General features: G+C 36.3%; 1 protein-coding gene across 6 annotated transcripts in view; it reads left to right on the forward strand.

Moving 5' to 3' along the window:
• LOC150108580 (latrophilin Cirl-like) overlaps positions 1-21282 on the forward strand; it is a 780008-nt gene that overhangs the window by 610836 nt on the left and 147890 nt on the right. For all 6 annotated transcript variants that reach the window (XM_090416024.1, XM_090416028.1, XM_090416025.1 and 3 more), the window contains one exon: positions 2146-2265. In XM_090416024.1, coding sequence (XP_090272150.1) covers positions 2169-2265 — 97 coding nt within the window. In that variant the 5' untranslated portion in view covers positions 2146-2168. The remainder of the gene's footprint in view (positions 1-2145; positions 2266-21282) is intronic.

The following is a 21282-nucleotide window of genomic DNA, read 5'->3' on the forward strand; positions in this document are numbered from 1 at the left end:
ATACGATCCCTCTGTGACAATCACTACTACCAGACATTATCAGAAATGATATGGAAACCGACTAGAGAAGGAAGGAAGAAAAAACTATCTAAGAGGGGGAAAAAAAATTGCCACTTCAGTGTATAAAGGCCTGCGATGTTCGGAAAAGAAAGAGCTTTTTCTGAACTTGATGTAAGAAGTATTTTGAGGGATTGCCACGTTCTCCCATAAGAACCAGTTACCAAGTAGCAAGGTAAATAGCACGGAAAGATAAAAGTGTATATATATACGAAATGAGCTTTTCTTTCAATAGACGAAAGATTTGCGATTGAAGCCATCCGGCAAACGAAATGTTATATACGACTTTATTTAATAGACATCTTTTCATCTGCCTGAGTTATCCACACTGGATAATAGTATTCAGTTCGTTTTCTGGGATAATCGCTAAAGGCGCGCACCCAATTTATTTTTTAAAATTGGATATAAAATAGGATTACAGAGAAATAAATGAATTATTTTCCCTCCGATTTGTACAGTACTAGAGTTAATATACGCCCAATCTCCATACAAGCCGTAAATATATGAACGATAATATGACTGTATTATTAAGAAATAATAATTAAATCCGATTCGGCTTCACAAAGCGAGGTTTAGAGTAATTCAGTACACCAATTTTAAGTCCGTTTTAAGAACCATGCGGGAAATCAATTCGGACTTTAAAACCAGGAAGCAAATATCTGCTAGCAGACAGAATAATTTGCTTCGATAGCTTAAAATGTCTAAATAAGAAATATGCAGTCGTAAAGTTTTTTAAATAAAAAAATATGTAAAAAAACGTTATAATGAAAAAGGAATCAGGGTCCAATTTATCTAATATTTCTTTCCGGTCATCTCGAGAGAGAGACAGACAGTGTGTGATTCGAATATAACTTAAAAGTATGAGATTTAAATTTTGTGTTTTAAGAAGTTTGGCAAGCAAACCTAACGAGAAACAAACAAACAAACAAAAAAACCTTTTAAGAGCTAAATGGCAAGTCAGTTTGATTCTAAAATTGAAGATTTACCAGGAGACAGAATTCACTGCTCGTTAATTTGCCAACTCCAGAGTTTATACTTTTTTTTCCCTTTCCGATAATTATCTCATTCATATTGACTTTTTAATTTTTATTTATTTATTTAAAAAAATTAAATTGAGTAGAAGACGCATGATAATTGGCCGTTTAACCAAGAGATGGGCGCTCAGATTTTTCACCACGAACCAAACTTCGTTTTCGTACTATAAAGAGAGAGAAAGCTATTACTTCATTCAATGCTCTTTTGAAAACATTAACTTTTCCATAATCAATTAAATTAGATCGATGAACAAGAAAATACAATTATCCAGAATGGGTGTTTGGTTCTACCGACGCATTTGAATCGAGTACTTTTCTCATAGAAAAGTACCCGATTCCAATCTTTCATAAGATTGGACACGGCTTATGTCCAATCTTATGAAACTCGCTACTTGCTGTGAACTGCATTATTTTCCTCCGATTTTACACCGCAAGAGAATTCGAATTGTTTAAAGAAATCCTAATACCAGTTTGTCGTTTTAAGACACGCAACGTATGATATTGTAGCCGAGTGTTCTAGTAGTCCAGTAGACTATTCATTACTGTCGCTTTTCCAATGGGGGATCCCCATATCTTATCTCCGAAGTCGGTAACAATTGTTTATTTCCTTTTAAAGCTATTGTTGAAGGCCTTTATCAGTACGGTTTTGCGCACGCGGAATCACAAAGCACTACATATCTACGTTTCTTTTTCTTTGACTTTCTTTTCTTCCTTTGCCCACTCGACTAGTGACATAATTAACATGAGTTGTTCTTAAAACGAATGCATTTTTGCGAGGCGCATCGGTACATACGGCAGTCGTACGTGGAGTTTCGTTAGCCCCTTTAATAGCCTCGTGTGTCTTCACTGACACCAAGAGGTTCCAAAGGGAAAATAAATTCGACCCGCCTGTCTTGATAGGCTGTCTTATATACCGCTCGATGTCACGCACAAGCGAATGTGGTCAGTTAATGTAGTGTATCAAAGAACAGTGTAGTCATAGGGTAGGCAGAATAATGATGATGACGTGTTTTTTTTCTTTCTTTCTTTCTTATTTCTCTTTCTTTCTTTCCAGGTCTGCCTTGGAGCTGTGTTCTGATGCCGAAACGAGACACAATGTGGGTGGGCCTCGTATGTAGGGTCTTCGTCTATTGTCTTCTGTTGGTGGCCAATACCAGAGGAGCTCGTAGAGGGGGTAAGTTTTCTTTTTTTTTTTTCCTTTTTTTTTTTTATTCGTGATTTTGTTACGTGGATTAAGTTATTTTCTTGATTGTTATGACTTTCTTATGATGTTGAGTTTATGATGTTGAATGTAGCCGAGTGATTGATTGCTTACTGGGAAGGGAGCACCAAAAGGTGAACGGTGGATGACAAGACCAAAGAATCAACGGCACGAATGAACAATTACTCGATTGTGTAGGCGCATGCGCACTTGTCACCTTTTGTATTGGCGTAAAATATTGCAGGCTGAATTAATATCAATGTTCTTTTTTTGGATTTAGTGGTTTTTCAATGGATTGTAAACGATAAATATCGCGGATGGTTTGTATTAAATACTAGAACACACAATTATTATACAATCGATGGACTACGTCTACGAACATCGTGTTAAAAGTTCATCAACTACAGAAAATTGGAACATCTCAAAGAAATTACTTCGATTTTACGGTTATTCGTGTCTATTTAATTTATGATGCGCCTTTTACGTCCTATACGATAATTCTTCTACTGGAAGGTGGTTGAATTTTCCGATACGGTTGAAGAGTTCATGAATCTTTTGCCGAACTGGAATTCCAATGAAATTCGCATAAACTTTAAAGGGTTCTTAATTATCAAAAAAGGATAAAAGAAACGGAACATTTAAATGCAGATCTTTTTAGTTCTGTTCTTGCATAAATTAGTTCGTATTAGCATTACAAACTTAATGATGCGGATAAGCTCTTGCTAACGTTAATGGAACCATTAATGGAACGTAATAAACTTGTATTCGACGTTTCGTTAAGAATAAAAACATTTTTGAACTACTTCAAGAAATCCTGGGATAAGAAAATGCATCGCTTTCCATCTAAGCCTACAACAGATATTTTTGTTGTTTTTTAATTCCCTTTGGAAAAGCTGAAACTGGTCATTAACAGTCGTACATACCTACAAACCCAAACACTAATGGTTAGCATTAAACACAGAATAAAGGAATCGGAGTAAGAATAATGGCTTCGACCATTATTCAAGTTGCGTAAATGTTGTTACAAAAGGTAGAAACTATAATTATGTACCTCTTCTTTTATATACAAAAAAAAAACAAACAAACAGTGGAAATGATGTTCCGTTTTTGTTGTATGCATTCATGCACGCACATACACACTGCGAATTCCGGTGTGTATGTCTGTTTTCGGGGATCATCATTTAATCAATATTATTGTCTGCAGTTTTTGATTAAATTATTGCTAAAATTTAAAAGGGATATGTCAAGATTAAAGATGTAATTGAAGGGAAAAAATGAAATTCAGAGTCCTAAAGAAAAAAAAAAAAAAAAAAAAGAATAATTTATACATACAGTATACGAAGAGGTACGTGCAGAATTTTCTTTCTTCTCTTTTTTTAAAATCAATTTTAAATTCTGATTTTACCAACGACGCTTATCTGGGATAGGATAGGAGACGAATTTATTCGATGGATAACTCTTGGTAATATTGATACACGCTCTTGGTCGATATACCGAAACACACGAAGCCAGTCATACTCCAGGCCATGCCATAGCGAACAACATTGTTTGAAAGGGCCTACGTACCATCTAACTGTATGGTGTTGTCTATTAATATTATATTTATTTGACTTGTTATGAGCGCAGGGAGAGCACTGTGCAAAATTCATGTACCGACGTTCATTCCTACGACAGATATGTTTTCTTAGTAAATCGATATCTTGCTTCTCTCTCTCTCTCTCTCTCTGTTCGTTGCTTGCTTACTCTCTAGTGCGAGATAACCCGGAGCTTGGAGTCGTGTCTACTAACCAGGGCTACGCTACTGCTGTTGCAAAGGCTTATAGCAGAAGCTGGATTGTCGTGGACCAATGCGAAAACGCTAATTAGGTCCGCTGAGGATTAGTGGTACATGGCTACCGATTTGAGTTCACAGAAGAGCATGTAAACACTGATTAAAATAGTTTTCATTTTCCACGATGCTTGGCCCAAATAATCCTTTTCTAATACCTGTTGTCGCAAAAACAAAGAGAAAAAAATTTTTTTTTCTTCATTGGACAGTGTAATTATTTTTTTTCTTCCTCTAGTGCTGACCTCTATTCATGTTTTTTATTTGCCTTTCCGTGACTCCTTTTCTTTCATTTTCCCGATCGCTATTTTTGATGGCTGTCATTTTTTTTTTTTTTTTTTTTTTTTTTTATCCACTGCTCCCTCCGTTTTTATTTCATTCTTTCTTTTTGGCCGCTTGGTCTATGTTATGAGCCCGGACGCCAATAGTGGTGTTAGTCGGAAACCGCACTGGTATTGATTTAAGTGTTGTAGTCGTCTGTAGAATACTCTTAGAGCGAAGTTGTTTTCCGGTTGACTTTTAATGAAGTCTATGACACGAACAGAAAGCCTGTAAGTTAATGTCAGAGAACAAGGAGCGCCAACACGCAAAATCATAATCAACTTTTAATATGAATTATAAATATTATATCTATCTAAAATACGAGTTGGTGTGTGAGAGAGATTATCTTTCTCGTCGACGAAGTCTACATGGCTTTATTGTGACCATAACTGAATCTATCGCTGAACAACAATAAAAGAAAAACTAATAATATAGAAAAAACATTTGCCCAGTTCTTTTTTTTTTCCCCACGTCGAAGCAAATCTATGTTTTAAGTTTTTTGTCTGAATTCTTATATCCTAATATTTTGTTTAATTTTTTTTTCAATTTACCAAACACATCTTATACAATCATTCATCAGAGTGCTAAATTTTTCTAACGGATTATCAGGAATGTCTAAGACTGCCGTGATAAAATGGAACAGCGTGAACTTACCTCCTCATGTTACGGATTACTTACAAAGTTGTTCCCTTAGACCAGTGTTTCTCAACGTGGGGCAATTTGAATATTTTGGGGAGCAATTAGAAAATGATGTTGCATTTATCACCTCATCACTATTATACTCAAAACACTCACCATTGTCGGCGGAGGGGGGGCATCAAAATCTTTGAGGTGGGGCATGACCCAAAAAACGTTGGGAAATACTGCCTTAGACTTATACGTACTGCCTCCAGCAAGTAAGTCAGTCTATATCGATGATGCGTTTTGTTTGAAAGACCTGGGTTCGAATCCCGTGGAAGACGAGAACGTTTTTTTTTTTTTTTTTTTTTTTAGTTAGCCGCGAAAGCGGAAGGGTTTTTCATCCCACAAAACAGCAAACTTTCTACAGAACGCCAACAATTTACACATAATACATTAACCTTAATTCCGACGACCTTTCCACCTTTTGAAGCAAACCATGAGGTCCTCTTTTGGGATGTTATTCAATTCTTGGGTCGCTTTAAATGACTCAATTAAATTTCTTTCTGAGGAAATTCACCTTAGAAGAGGAAAAACGAAAGTATTATCTTCTACCGGTTGAAAAAGTTCTTGAGATCACTATAACTGCTAACATCCTCTCCAGGAGAGTCGACAATTGACGGCATGTGGACGTGGAGAAAACACAACCACTTTTCAGGATCCTAAGAACACCTGTCCAATGATCCACTCACACCAGCATGGGAAACCATCGAAAGATTATACCACATCTTTCGATGGTTAACTACTAATGATCCACTACTCTTTCGATTAGTGGAATATTTCCAGATTTCATCCTAATGATGTCGGTATTATCTGGATAAGCGATTGTTTGCTTGATGGACCGGCTATAGTTCGCGGAATTTGGCCTCTTGGTCATCTGATTCACTGAATCCCATCAGCTAGATTTCCATGTGTTGTGGTAACGTTCATATAAAGGTGAAGGCACTGTTTCAGAGAATCTTTCTATACTACAACATGCGTTGATGATACCCCCGTTCTTCGTAAGGTTACCCCTTTCCATAGGCAATCGAGTCGGGATTTGCATTTAAAATAAAAGCAGATAATTTGAAAATCTTTGTTACGATATATATTCTTTTCTTCAATTATTTATTAATAATTAAATTTGTTACATTCCAAATACATATAAGATCGGAGCCATATTCGTATGCATTTCTGATTGGGAACGGACTTGAGATCTCGAGATGATCATAAAAAATAACTGGAAATAACTGAATAAAAGAAATAAAACGCGTATAGAGTATGCCATACCACTCTGCCTATTTAGGAAAATTACAAGCGCAATTCTGAGAATTATTCCGCATGCTCCTAATTGTACTTTATAAGCATCTTTGCTCGGTAAGATTCATTTAAGAACTGACGCGGGAGTCTAATAAACAACAGGAGTCCTGTAAATATATTTAAGTACAACATAACTGAGTCTTTTAAGCCATTTAGAAAACTTAACGGACCACAAAATTTGTTAACTTTTATTGTGATGTAGAGTGAAGAGTATCATATTCAAATACGTCCTACTTGAACACATTAAGTTCTCTTTTCCTAACTCATTCTTATTTAACCTACATTTGAGTTTTCACTTACCATTGTTGCGTAACAATCGCTCGATTTTCGTCTGGTTTCGAGTAAAAATTTCTATCACAAACGTATGCATTAACTGTTGCTAATGTCCACTTGTTTGTGAAATGGACACTTATCAGAGCGCATTTTATGTCTGCAAAGAAATGGGCTGCTTTGTAAGCAACGCAGCACAAATTATAATGCTTGTTATAATCTCTTAACAAGTGACGAATGATATTTAAAATATTCCAGAATAATTCTAATTGCCGGTAAGCTTAAAAACAGCATAGCCTTAGAATAATTTCTCCAACAGAATAATTATAACCGAAATTAATTTATACGCAAATAAATAAATAAAAACATTAGTGGACGGTAGTAACAAGTTATTTAGAATCACGGGGTGACGTTTGCGATCCCAACAATAAAAAAAAAAAAGTGCTCATTTGGAGTAGATGAGTACCGATACCTGATATCCTGTTAAGTTTAGTGATGCAATATCTCTTGTGTAATCTGCTACTTTTTTCACTTCTGCCATTGTTTCTATCTGTTATTAAATACAGATTAATTCGCATGATTTTAAAAAGAGATTTTGGAGCCCTGTTTCTCTTCCGTCGATAAACGAAGCACCCATACCTTCATTATTTATCCCCCTGTGAGCCCCTCCCTCCAAATAAGTCAGTTATCAGACTCATGTAATAACCAGACTGTCTATCATTAGCTTATAATCGATAAGGCAAACCCTGGAAGACAAACCCCACCTCCACTATTATTTATGCCAACTAATGCACACAAATCCCTGCTAGAATCGTGGCAATTTACTGACAATTAGCGCCCCCAACTGGCGATTGATGTACAGTGCCCCTTTTCGCAGGCCAGTGCATAATTTTTATTTATTCCTTTTTTTTTTTTTTTTTTTTAAACCCCAACCCACATACAAAGGCTTGGTAACGTCTGCTTACGTGCTTCGGCTTAGCTTCTAAATTACTCCAGAACCCTGCAGCCTTTGGGCTACTAATCCTGGAAGTGATGAGCTCCCATCCCAGAACATGGCTTTAGTCGAAGAAAAAGAGGCCATAAACCCGTTTACGGCCACTGCTCAGAGCTGATAAACAGGTGGCAAGGGGAGAAAGAAAGAGAGAGAGAGATTCATATTGCGTGTGTGCGCGAACAAATCAAGCATCAAACAGCGATCAAGCCTCATACTAAGGGACGTTAAAGCAGCTAATAACAGCTGCGCAATCTCCGTATAATTCTATAAAAACCTTAAATGGTTGTTTTACTAGTTTTCCTGCAGACTAATTATCTGAGATTGCTTTAGAATACCAATTCTGTAGTTGTTATTACAGAAAACTGAAATATTCGGATATTTGCTTGCTTCTCTCTTATAGCGAGTTTCTCATGGAAAAAAAAAAATTCACTTAAACGTATCCCACAAACTGTTGTATTCTTTACAATGAACAATACAGACATTTTGATTATTCATTTATTTATTTCCATAATAATGCCTTTAAATTATTTGATTTCGCACTATTCTCCGTTAAGGTTACGGAACTTGTAAAGACTTATAATTTTAGGTCCAGGAATAGATGGTTGTTTAAATTACGCCAAAATACGTTTGTGAAACTTCTTTGCATCCCAAAGAGGATTCAAACTCAAATCTTTCCAATACAAGAAGAAAGAAACATGGCGTCGTTCTTGTCACCGTACTATGCAGGAACTCACGTCTTGAGGTTCTTGTCAGATTTTCGCTTTTCTCTTTCAATGAAATAATAAAACAGATCTTAAAATAATAATAATAAAAAGGACTGAAAGTTTTGCGATTCCAAAAGAGGTTCCGAAAAATGAGATCTGTTATTTCTCTTGCAATAGAATCCACCATCAAACATATCCTGTTACAATCCCGTTTTTCCTGTAGCTGTTGATAGCATCAGTTTAGGTGGTAATAAAGAACGTATACTTTTCCAAAATTCTACTCTCTTAAAACTGTAATAGTGAGCGTACAGGGAAGATACAAAGACTTTCTGTCCAAAAAAAAAAAAAAAGTTCCAGTATGATAGGAACCGTGCTAAGGACTTCGTCTTGCGAACCAATCATTTTCATACGGGGTTACTAAGATTTTCTTCCCTCAAAACTCTAATTTCTTTGCTTATCAGTACAAAATAAAAACACTTCGTGCAGTATTTTATTAAGTAACTCTGTAAATCAATAACAAACAGTAGCATTCATTCATACGTTAATTAAACACGTGACTGAATGTTAAATGAGTAGAACAGTCACAAAAATGAATCCACTTTCTTGCTTTAAAATTGCACAACCAATTCGCGGCTTATGATAACAATTTGCAAAAATATTAAATCCAGTTGCTTTCTTTTTATTATTTTATATATATATGACCTATTAAGACACAATTTGTCAAAATGGAATCCTTGGAACTACCATTCCATTAATCGTTCATATTTATAACTCTGCGTAAAGCTCCAAAAGATAAAAGTACTCCAGCAGCTAATAATTTCCAATTGTTACATAATTAATTAAAGCGCAATAATATATTTTTTTAAAAAGATCAGCTAGAAGGACAATTCTTGTCTTCTTTTACTGATTCTCATACATCTTTGTGTATTTCGGAACAAACGAAAGAGTCTAATGTCGATAATAGAAAGTTTATCCTTGACCATAACGCAATTAGCAGAGTGAGTCTACGCGAAAAGACTTTTCTTTTCCCCCAGAATACCCGTTCTTTTACTTCATCACCAGATGGAGTCGCGCAATCCACTTGATTGCTCTTTCGCGGATGGCCGTAAACTGGCTTCGCCCGTGCAAAATGGAAATCGATCGAATTCGTGTCTTCGGAAGAGGAGATTGGACCATAACTTATCTCAGATAGAAAGTTGTAGTGCATGACGAACCGTGAGTCTACGGGGAGAGAAACAGGGAGGGAAGGAGGAATAGAAATGAGGTTTACAGAAAGTTTTAGAAAATACGGGGGGGGGGGTGTTTAAGGGCGAAAAGACTTATTAGGATAATTATTACGTCATTAGAACAAACGGGGCAGCAGGGATGAAAAGGGTGATAAGTTTTAGTGCCCCATCTATCCGATAAAGTGTGTGTGTGTAGTTCAATAGTGGCTTCATGTGACGTCCACTAACAACATCAACAGTGCTGTTGCCTTTACAAATAAGGGAAAAATCTATATTGGTTTTAATCGACTTAATTATAAGCCGGGCGATGGTTGATAATGGCTGGCAACTGCTGATATGATAACGTTAATCAAGTTGTTGGGCTTTTCATAAAACCCATCTCAGTCGATTATTCAATGTTAAAAGTGACGACAAACACTTCGTAATAAGATTTGTCAAATAAATTATTACTCCCCCAGAAGAAAACGTGTTTTAATTAATGACACAAAATTTGAAATGTTGTACACACGTGCTTATTTCTCGATGAGTCAAACTTCCCTGTAAATCTAATAATGGCGTATATTATTATTTATTATTATTTAAAAAATGCAATAAAACATTATCTTTATTTTTATTTAAAAATAAACATCAGAATTATTCGGACACCTGGGCAGAGCTCGTGTCTTTTAAGTAGTGCAAGCTAAGGCAACTTCGATGTCGAGGATTGTATTCTCATAATCACGAACCTTTCAAGGTTTCTATCGTATATTTAGCTTTGAAATAAGATTGGATCTTTAATATCTACTAATTTCTATTTATTAAATAACCATTAGTTCATTTTTGCATTTTATTTGCTTTATTTATTTTTTTCAACAATGGTACAAATCTAGTATAAGAAAAGTTCTGAATGGAGGTGTTAACTCTTTTCAGTATGTCAATGACTGACAATTTCAACCCACATTCACTAAACTTTTATCTTTTAACAGCCACTACACTTTTGCAAGATGTGTAAAGCTATTCAGATGAAGGAATAGCTTTAAACGTGGCGTGTGTGTGTGTTTTACCTGAGGTATTTTTGGGTAGCTTACGTCACATCAAAATGCACGGAAATATAACACCTTGATCTGAATGAATACTTTTCGATTCTGTTATTTTATTCAATGTAGCGTGTCTTGTAAGAGTGGAATTTCTTTAGGATTTTCTAACACGGCAAAAGTATTCAACGGTACTTAATTAATCGTGAGATGACAGCACTTTAGTATTTAAACTATATTGGAAGTTACTCGTATAGAAAGACGCGTTTTGATTTCCTTATGTAAAAAGAAAAAGACGAAAGAAAGAAAACTGTGTGTTGAGAGAGAAAGATACATCGTTATTCTTTCACTTCCAGAACCTCTTTCCTATTAAAAAAAAAAAAAAAAAAAGGTTCGGTTCAATTGGAGTGGCTGTCAACTTGATATGAAACCATACAAGTTATAGCCAAGCATCAAAATTTTAATTTAAAACGAAAGAAAGAAAGTTAAAATATCTTTGTTGGCGTTGGATGAAAGCAAGCAGCAATCTCGGGTCTACTACAGTGAAACTTTTTTTTTCTTGTTAATATTTTGATGCTTGAGTATTTTGTATGGTTTCGCATCAGTAAATGATTCTTATTGTCGCTGATGCCAATAATAACAATAGAATTGGATTCTAAAGATAGTTAACAATTTAAAAATTACCTCGAAATTAATTTGACATACGTCTCCTTTGCAGTGCCACTTGCCTGGGAAGGAGACTAACGTTTACTCTTGTCTATGATGGAAACAGGATTTATTAAACATTTTTCAGGAAGAACTAGACAGATTGGTTTAAGAGAGAGAGGCTGCGCTTCTTTCTTCTTCTTCTTGCAATTTTTTTTTTCCCCTCTCAAATATACTGGCACGTGAATACACAATAAACCAAGTATGTCAGGAGCGAACTGAGATCGCTAGGATGGTGGTCGACTCGTGCAGATCGCTGTCTGTTAATAAAAATCCAAACGATCGCCCCCCCCCCCCCCAAAAAAAAAAAGTTTGAGTATCAGCATCACTGAATTAACTAATATTCGACCTCCTTTTCCAAAATGATTGTAGATCAGCTTCTGCCGTCTACTTTCTGAATTTTCTTTCGCTGAGGAATCTGACCAAGATTAGGTTTGCTACTATCCTTTTAAAAGATAGAATTCATATCTTGTAGGAACATGCAAGGAAATGTCCGGGAACTTAGTTCCCGGACATTTTAAACAGTATCCCATCATGCATCTTCAACCGAATGTATCTATACGAATTTTTTGCCATCTACCTTCTGATGTAGATGACTATTTCTCCTACAAAACAGACAAGCCAACCTATGAACACACGTACCTGATAAACGCAGAATTTGACTTGGGATGATTTTTAAAGCGCCCTCTACCAATTCAGAGACCACGACACACCTAAGATCTGACGAGTACAAAATGCACAATCTACGAATTCACAAAAAAAAAAAAAAAAAAAAAAATGTGTACGCTGTAAGCGTTGTAGCATCCAAAACAGTTTAGTGCATTAAAAAAGAAATTGGTAGAGGAAGGATAGTCAAGAGTGTAACAGTACTTTCTTCTTTTAATCGAAAAGGCAAAAGTAATTATTTTTAAATCCCCGTTTGTGTTAGGTATAAAGCACAACAAAGTACAGAGCTAACGAACCCGTACTTAATATCCTTACTCGATGGAGAGAAGGCGCTAACAAGTAAAAAAAAAAAAATCATGTAAACACTACAGCACATCAGCACACACAAAAAACTCATTACCAAGGTAGCGTTCACATTTAAATCCTTAGCCCATTACCGTAATTCTAACATAATGACCTTTTCATTACAGTCAATATGTTCTGTAACAAGATAAACACGGTAGTGAAATGAAGTGTAGCTCATGGATAGGAAGGGGTGTTTTACATGCAAATTAGATGTCGGCTTCTCTGTATCCCCTTAAAGTTTGCATTTGCTAAGTATCAGTGAAAAGCTAACACTTATCTCATCTCATCCTCCATTTTAAATCCGGGATATATCAAAGCCATTCCAAAATTCCTGGAGATTCTAGTCGAAAATTAACAGTGATGTCACAAGTTGTTACGAAAAAAAAAAAAAAAAAATTGAACTCAAGATTTTTTTTTCTTGTAAACGACGCCTTGTTAGATGAAGTATGAAATTGTGTTCTCTCGTGTACTACGATCAACAATCGAGGATATCACAAACCCTAAACTGCATAGTTGGATACTGCGTCGAGATTTTACGTTACTGCACTATTTCTAAAATAACTTAGAAACATTGATTTAAGAACGAATATATATAAAAAAAAGGCTGTAAATAATAAATCACTTACATCAATATTAAAAAATCGCTGTGTATTTTTTTTTTAAACTTCCATTTCTTTCCGAAACTACGTTCTGCATTTACTGTGAAATACATCATGAGAATGGAGAATTGATTTTCGATAACATGTAATGTGAAACACTGGAGCCAGTGTGTGTGTGTGTGTGTGCGCGCGCGCTACTGAATTAACTAATTTAGTTTTTCTTTTGTGTACTTCCAAGTTTTTCTCATTTCCACGTGAGTATAGTAGTAGCTTTTTTTTAGAAAACTTACGTTGCCTTCACTTTTAAATAGCTCTTTTCTTATCTTAACAAGAACTACAGTATTTGCTATAAAAGAAGAGAAAATCTACTTTAAAGCTATGCTATCGTGAGATAACTATATTCATTTGAGAGCATTTTCTTTTTGAAGGAACGAAGTTAAAAATAAAATATTTAAGATTTCCGAATGCATGATGCTGTAGAGTGACGTAGCATTTTTGGCTAGAGAAACAACTGAATTTGAGATAGCTATATAGGGTAATGTAGAATTTTCATACGGTGAACCACTGCAAAAAACGAAAAAAAAAACAAAACAAAAAAACAGATTTTTTTAAAGAAAGAAATTAACGTGGATTTTGTTAGTAAGCCATTATTGACTTTATACATTTCTATACATGAAAAAGTGAATCCAGAGTCGTTTCTTATTTATTGTAGACAATTTATATATTGCAATTAAAATCCGCCTAGCTAAAGTGAAGAAATAAAATGCGTACGGACGGACAAAAAAAAGAATCTAATAAGTGCTACGTACTTTACAAAATGTATTCAAATAATTGTCAACACGTAAGTTGTTTGTGGTGTATGGCGCATGCGCAAATGCCTTAATCCGATCATTATCTAATACTCGACGCATCCATTCAGTTCCAAATCTTGTTCGACTCCCTCCTTCTCCTCTTTTGTTCATTAAAATGCCATGAAAATTATTAAATTTTCTACTTAACCGCACGCAACGTATATTTTATTGCCGTCTTACTTTCTTGTAACTCGGGCGATGGAATGTATGATTAATGCATCGCGTACTCCACCCATACAGCTTTTCCTCTCCTTTTGTATAGTTAATAAAATCTAATACGTGGTCGATATCGGTGATAGAGAGTCGTCTGACACTTGTGTTTCGTAAGAGAATTCTTCTGACACATTTTCGTAGTTCGTCAAAGAGATGAAGGCTTTGCCGCCCTTTGATACAACCGTAAGAGATTGAGTCGAAGTCTTACCGGTTCTTTTCTTGTTGTCAGTTTCCCTTCTAATATCTCACTATCCATTCAGCTCCGGAGGAACTATTATTGGCTTCGCGAGACCACTAGAGTGTGCTGGCATAACACACGCACGTGATGTGTTGCAGAACTGAAATTGACGTAACTATTTTTAGTGTGTGTAACGACACCGGCCGCGCACGTGACCAAGCTTTTGATGACGAATTGAGTTTCATTATGATCCATTTGTTTATCGTTCTCCACGACATTTTACAACAGATGAGGAGGATACGCTTCTTTAACGTATCTTTTACGATGGGAATCTTTTCGTACATCGACCCAACAAACTTTTCGTTACTATGGCAACCGGGTGTCACGTAAGATATTGTGCGATGTTAAGTAAATGTTATGAAGGATAATTGACTTTATCGCATTCTACCGAGCACATAAATGATATTTTAGTGCCACGTATTATTATTTGGTTTTAACAAGTACAACCATTTGGATTATTCCCAACCCTACCCTATTGGAAGCGTCCGACATTCTCCAGCCGTCTTTATTTTCTTTGACCCGCTGTCAACTAAGGTCTTTCCACCTACAATTCCTTGGATGCCTTTTTCTTTTAGCTCTTGCCGCATATTTCTTCACATAGCTTTCTGTTTCTGTGATTTCCAAGAGAGCGGCAAGATCGATAGCAGCATCTTGGTTGACATATTTTCGTTCTCCCCGTAATCCCCCCCCCTCATATTGGGAACGTTGTCTTCTTAGACGTACTGTTTCTTCTCCTTCGTTTTTTTTTTCTTTTTTTCTTTATATATATTTTATTATGTGACTGTGTGCGTGTCATCGGCACATCAATTTGTGAAGAATGAAACAAAAATAATAGACAGACAGTTGTAGCTTTTGGCATCTGTTACTTGACGCCAATAGTCAAGTATCAGTCGAATTCTTGTAAAGAGTATCTCGAAAAAGGTTATATCATCCGTTCGGATTGTTTCATTATGCTTCGTATTAGAGATCGACAAACCCGACATTTTGTCTTTCTTAATGTATGATGGGTACGACAGAGCAAAATAAAAAAAAAAAATCTTCCAACTATTTTTTTTTTTTTTTTTAGCAATAAATGTTCGGCGATACATTTTTCTTTCTTCCATTTTTCACGCATTTGCTTTTCTAATTTTTTTTCCGATTTAACTGTATGTGGTACACAGTATGCGAATAACCAAAATATTTAGACAAAATTTTAAAACACGATTTTTTTTTTCTTTCCAAGAAATTTCTCTTTTATATCTATGCAAAAATTTATTCGAGACGAAAGTTACGTCACGCGCTTTTTATACGTTGCAATTTCTCTTTAGGAAGGAATAATAAAATTCAAATATGACTTAAAACCTACTAAATCAACATTTTAAACAGTCGAAAACATTCCAAAATTCTAAAAAATATACTATTTCAAAACATTCCATGACATACATAATGCTACAAATATATTATCCCAAACAGCTCTTAGTATGACCTCAACTACACATTATTTTTATTCTACTCTACATTAGTTTTATTCAAAGAGCTGTCCTGTAAAAAATCAAAAACATGTTACTTAACGGGCTCACTACGTATAAGTGCGTTAAGTGCCCACGAAGTCTTTTGTTATATATTAGAAATATTTCATAATTTCCATATTCTTTTAAAATCATCTTACAGATGATTAACTGATCTACTTATTTTCTGAAAAGAATAATCAGATTAAACTATAACAGCTGTGAATCGAACATATAAGACCATGCATGCCACTAGCAATAATTCACCTTAAACAGCGATCTCTCTCTCTCTCGGGTACTTAGTCATACTTTCACAAATCCTACTTGACAATGGTTGCATCTATTCCTTCCCCAACTCTCAAAATTGCACCTCCCCTTGAAATATCCTGCGGTTCGTTGATGATGGACAAGATAACTTCAAGTGCAGACATACGAGTGAAAAATGTAAACAACAGTCGAATGAAAGAAGTCATTGCTAAGAAAAAGGTATTAAGAAAGGGCAAAGAAGGAAGTGTGTGTGTGGGATTGCTCTCTGAAAGAACAATGAATGGCTTTCTTTAGAAGACAGTTTTTTCTATATAATATTCTCGTGTTTATTGGTCACGGACTGCAGTCAACAGCAGCCTCCTCCCCTCAGTTTCCTGACGACTATAAATCAGTAGAATTTTATTAGAAGGGATATTTTTAAATAGAAACAGTTCTGGTGGGGGATGGGGTGGGGAGGATGTTATGAATTAATGGATGGATTGTTCTGTGTATGTGAGAGATCCGGTACATTTGGAGGGGTTCAACAGGGACCCTTGTACAATCGTAACATTCCCTGCTTTCAGCAAATGGTGCTTCCCACGGTTATGATTTCACTGCGAATAATCCAGATGTGCAATTTTTCTTCGTACAACAACACTTGCGAGGACAACCAGACCTTTCAACTAGACCATCTATTTTATTGCTGTACGGATACGAAACTGTAGCGTGTTACGTTCAAGTGGGGGAAGTGAAACGTTTGATAACCCCCTGTCCCCCCATTGGGAACGACAATTTATTCTGGAACGACGCCTGAGTACGATTACATTAATTTTTTTTTCTCGATGCAATTAGGTGTGCAAATGAAACCGCTTTGCCTCATTTATATGTAAATGAGAATAACCCTTTACAAACCCCAGAAAGGACACGAGCGTAAATACCGCGTAAAAGTATTTAAAAAAAAACAAAAAGCAAGAATAATAAAAAAAAAATCTGGAAAAAAAATTGAAGATCGAATACACGCCCAAATAGTTTACATAATACCTATGAACGAACCACCTTCTTGCAACGTGTTTAGGGAAAAGACAAGAGAGGGTGCGTGACATAATGTTCCAAGTAGTTGCCATTAATTTTTCTTGTAAAACAGCTCGTACGGTGAAAACACGCATTAAGAGAACAACTGTTATTAAGATCTCGACGGCCGATGCAATTGGGAAAAGTCAGTGATTGCTTCTTGCGAATCATAATCTCCGGTTTGATAAGGTTGCTATGGTTTCCTTTATGCTGCATGAACTGCCTATTACAGTTCCGAGGAATGTCTGAAAACGCCTTTCGGACCAAGTAAAGGTTCTGATAAATACAGAAGTCGTGTTATTAGTATTTCTCGACTGCTTTCGTGAACGTCAAGTTGATTATTTGGTTGAATCATTTTAAGTCGAAATTCTCTACTCCCTTCAGAGATGCATTCTGAAAAAAAGCAAACAGACAGGAGGGATATCCAAACTTTCATTCAGTCTGGAAATTATTTTTTAAACATAGGAGAGGATAGTGGAAAGGGATAATTGTGTGTGTATATGAAGTATGCATTTTATGTGACACTAAGAGCCTCTGTAGCTTAACTGGTTTAGATGAGCCCGTTGGTTGGAAACACCAGGGTTCGAGCCCCGTCTGTGACGTGAGGAACCTTTGTCAGGTGTTTTAAATCAAATAGTGAGTTAGTCGGTCTCATGGGGTTTTTTCGGTGGAGGTTTTTTCTCCCTGAAACTCGGTTTTTTTGTCCTTCGAAATAGGCAAACGGGTAGGAAGAATACACGCAATATACAGGCATAAGACACTTCGGGGAAATAAGGATTAACAACCCTATTCTGCCTGATTTAGTTTCGAATACCTGCAAAGTGAAGTGTGGTTCTACGCGCAAGGGAAAATTCGGGGACATCAACTCACGAAAAGTTGTAGGCGTTTCGTGAGTTGTACCATGAGTTGGCTAAGGATTTTTTCCTATTTTTATTAATTTTATAATTTTTTTTTGTATTTTTTACATTTTACTCTAGAGACCACTTTTCAATCCACTTCAGGCATCCAATAAGCGGGGGGGGGGCTTTGCAGTAGACGATGCAATTCATCTCCCACCTAAAGACAATCCCATAATCCATTGCCCACGAAGGGATTTGAACCAGCAGCCTGTTGACTAAAAACTGGATGCTAATTACTCGACCAAACAGAAGGCGGACTTGTACTAACAGTCAGTAATAATAAAAGCTGAATGACGGATTGATTCTTAAGCCTCTTGATAAAAAGTCAATATTAGCGATCGATCTCCACGCTAGTGTTAAAAGAAATCATTGCTGCAAAATGAGACAAAAACTCGTGTTATGCAGAGTGCGTGAAATATTTTCGATGTTCGCCATCGTAAAAGAGTGAAGTCAGCGTGTTATTCGATAAAAGCAAAGTACCCTATAGAATGTGCATTTTTCAATTCTTTGAACTGCATTAACTTTGAAGCAATTGGATCCACTATACGATCCATCAGAAGAGAAAATTACTATCAAAAGAGAAAAGGAAAGAAAAAAAAAAACGGTAAATTTTTTAAAACTATTTTACTCACCATTATTTCGTTAGCGATTTTTTTTTTTTTTTTTTTGGTTAATGAATAGTAATAGTGAAAAAAAAAACACTTTGGAGAAGCGGGACAATATTTTACTTTTTATCAGTATCGCATCGTGGGAACAAACTTTTTAAAATACCCGCCAGAAGCGATTTTATTACTTACATGTTTTTGTGTGATTTTCCTATACGCTATTGTTACCTTCCCTCCCCCCACTTTCTATTTTATCTACCTCTTTTCTTTATCCGGCTGGTCGCCGAACGTGCCGTTTTCCATCATGCGTGAAACAAGCGAAGCGTTTCTGTTTCATTAAATATTCCCCCAACGAAAGGAGTGCTTTAAACTCATTACCTGCCCATTACCGTTTGACTGTTGTTGCAAGGCTCCTAGGATTACGTGTGTGTGTGTGTGTGTGTACACAGAGAGAGAGAGGCTGATACCGAATACACTTTTATGTAGTCGACTAGATTTGCGTGGATTGTATTCGTGACTAAGACTATTAAAGACGCTCAATAATGTGTGAGGGCAACTATCATAATCATACAGGCATACACGCACCCAACAAACGTATAATAATAATAAATATATGAAAAAGTACACCCTAGACAGATTTCCCGACTATGACAGTTGGTAGAAACAATGGAAAGATTTAGACTTCAAATATCATCTCATCCACTTGATAATGGATTGAGTCCACTAAGAAGAAAGGTTCTCCACTTATCGCGATCTTTAGCCATCTCACTCATGACTCTATAGCTTCAGATATTGAAATGAAAATACGTTTGATCTGTCAAGATAAATAGAATATTTAAAATAAAGAGTCAATAGGCTTCATTTCGGCGATATAAACATTATTTAAATTAAGGGGATATTAAATCCCACATTGTTTTAAAACCGAATAAGAACCTCCTCAAAGATTGGAATCAAAGAGTTTCATGCCGAATATAGCAAACTATAAAAGTATTGGCGACTACTAGCGTAAAGCATGTAGTTCATGTACGTAGTACAAACTAGGGCAACTCGTAGCAAAGGTGGGGGAAGTTTTGATCGCTATTCTTGAACTACGTGCTTTAGCTTACGCTAGTAGTCGCCGATACGTTTATAGTTTACTATATTCGACATGAAACTCTTTGATTCCAATCTTTGAGTTTCTTATTCGGTTTTAAAACAATGTGGGAATTGATATCCCCTTAATTTAAATAATCTAGATAGAATTTCTTATCGAATCGTAGACTCTACAAAAAGAGACGTCTGGATTCAGAATAGGAATCCTGTACTTTTCAGAATCGAACCCGAAAAAGAGCACAGATTCCATTTATTAAACTAATTTTCTAGATAGAAATATTCTATTGTTATCTGCTTATTAGCAGGCGACAATGCAACAGTTCAGACAAGCAACAATGGATTACAATTCCACGTGATGATTCATTGTTACTTGTCGTCTGTCTAGGCTTCTGTTTCAGAAACAAAACCTAAAAAAAATACAATTGACTACATGAATCCTTATTCTGGTGTAATTCAGTCTCAACAGCAATGTAAACACAGTCATGGAGGAAAGTATGAGGTAACACACTCATTGAATTTGGGCTTATCTCTTGACTATCGCATCAATTCCCTTGTGGCACGCAGTTCCGAATATCGGATGTCTACACTAGCTTATTTTACATACGATGACAGACAGAGTGGAAGAATATACCATGAAAAGAGACTAAGGGATCGGGTAGTAACAATATCCCCCCCCCTCCCTGGTATCCCTAAACACGCACTGTGGTAACATGACTCCATTTGCTGTCTGTTACCTCGCACGCGCGCCTTTTGGGCCATGCTAACACACATGCACACAAACATCATTAGTTGCTGACCACAGGTTCCTTTCCTTGTACAAGATTTGCGCTTCGTCGAGCACGGTCGCATCTATAGATCTGATAATCGTGGCCTTGCAATTTACGCCATGATATTTTCTTCCCCCCCCCCCCCGTCTCATGACAAACAGACGGACAGGGTACATCCATATTTTATGAGGCACTCGCCAAGCAATAATAAAGCCACCATCGTATGACGGGCATCCCTGTCTGATATATTGATGGGCCAGCTAATGTTACACCTCCTATTGCGTCTGCGTTCATCCTTGAGTGGGGGGGGGGGAGAGGAAGAAAGGGAGATTAGTATAGGGAGATATTACAAGTCCAGCATCGGCGGTATTAGTCAACGTCACCAACCTTCCAAGACCTTTTGTTCCTTTGTTCCAAATGATGGGCTCTGGTGGGTGCTACGGTCAGATGAGCTCGTTCTTTTATGGCAGCAGAAAAGTTGGACATCTGACATCCAACTCCGGGGTGGTCTTGGTCTACTTAGAAACTCTTATGTATTTTGGCGTGGTTTAATTATTTTCGCTAAAGCATGTAATAGCTTTGTAAGTTCAAGGAGAGAAACACACCTTCGTTGAAACGTTACGCATGGTCTGCTCACGCAAAAAAAAAAAGCGGACGCAGGGATGAACTTTCAGATTTTTGCGGCGAAGGTAAAGGTCAATGTACGTAATGACTTTGCCCGAAGAATACGAAACAAACAACTGCGGTGACACATCGGTAATAAGGGAGGCACTCCAAAATATACGTATATAACCAAACATGGGTTCTTTTTAACGTAACGCAAATGTTTTAAAACCGTAACAGATAAGGCGTGAGTAAATATGGACACGTACGTGC

This window comes from Typopeltis vanoorti, chromosome 3 (assembly GCF_054136105.1).
Source record: "Typopeltis vanoorti isolate ZY-2024b chromosome 3, IOZ_Tvanoo_1.0, whole genome shotgun sequence".
In the NCBI taxonomy this organism is placed as follows: Eukaryota; Metazoa; Arthropoda; class Arachnida; order Uropygi; family Thelyphonidae; genus Typopeltis; species Typopeltis vanoorti.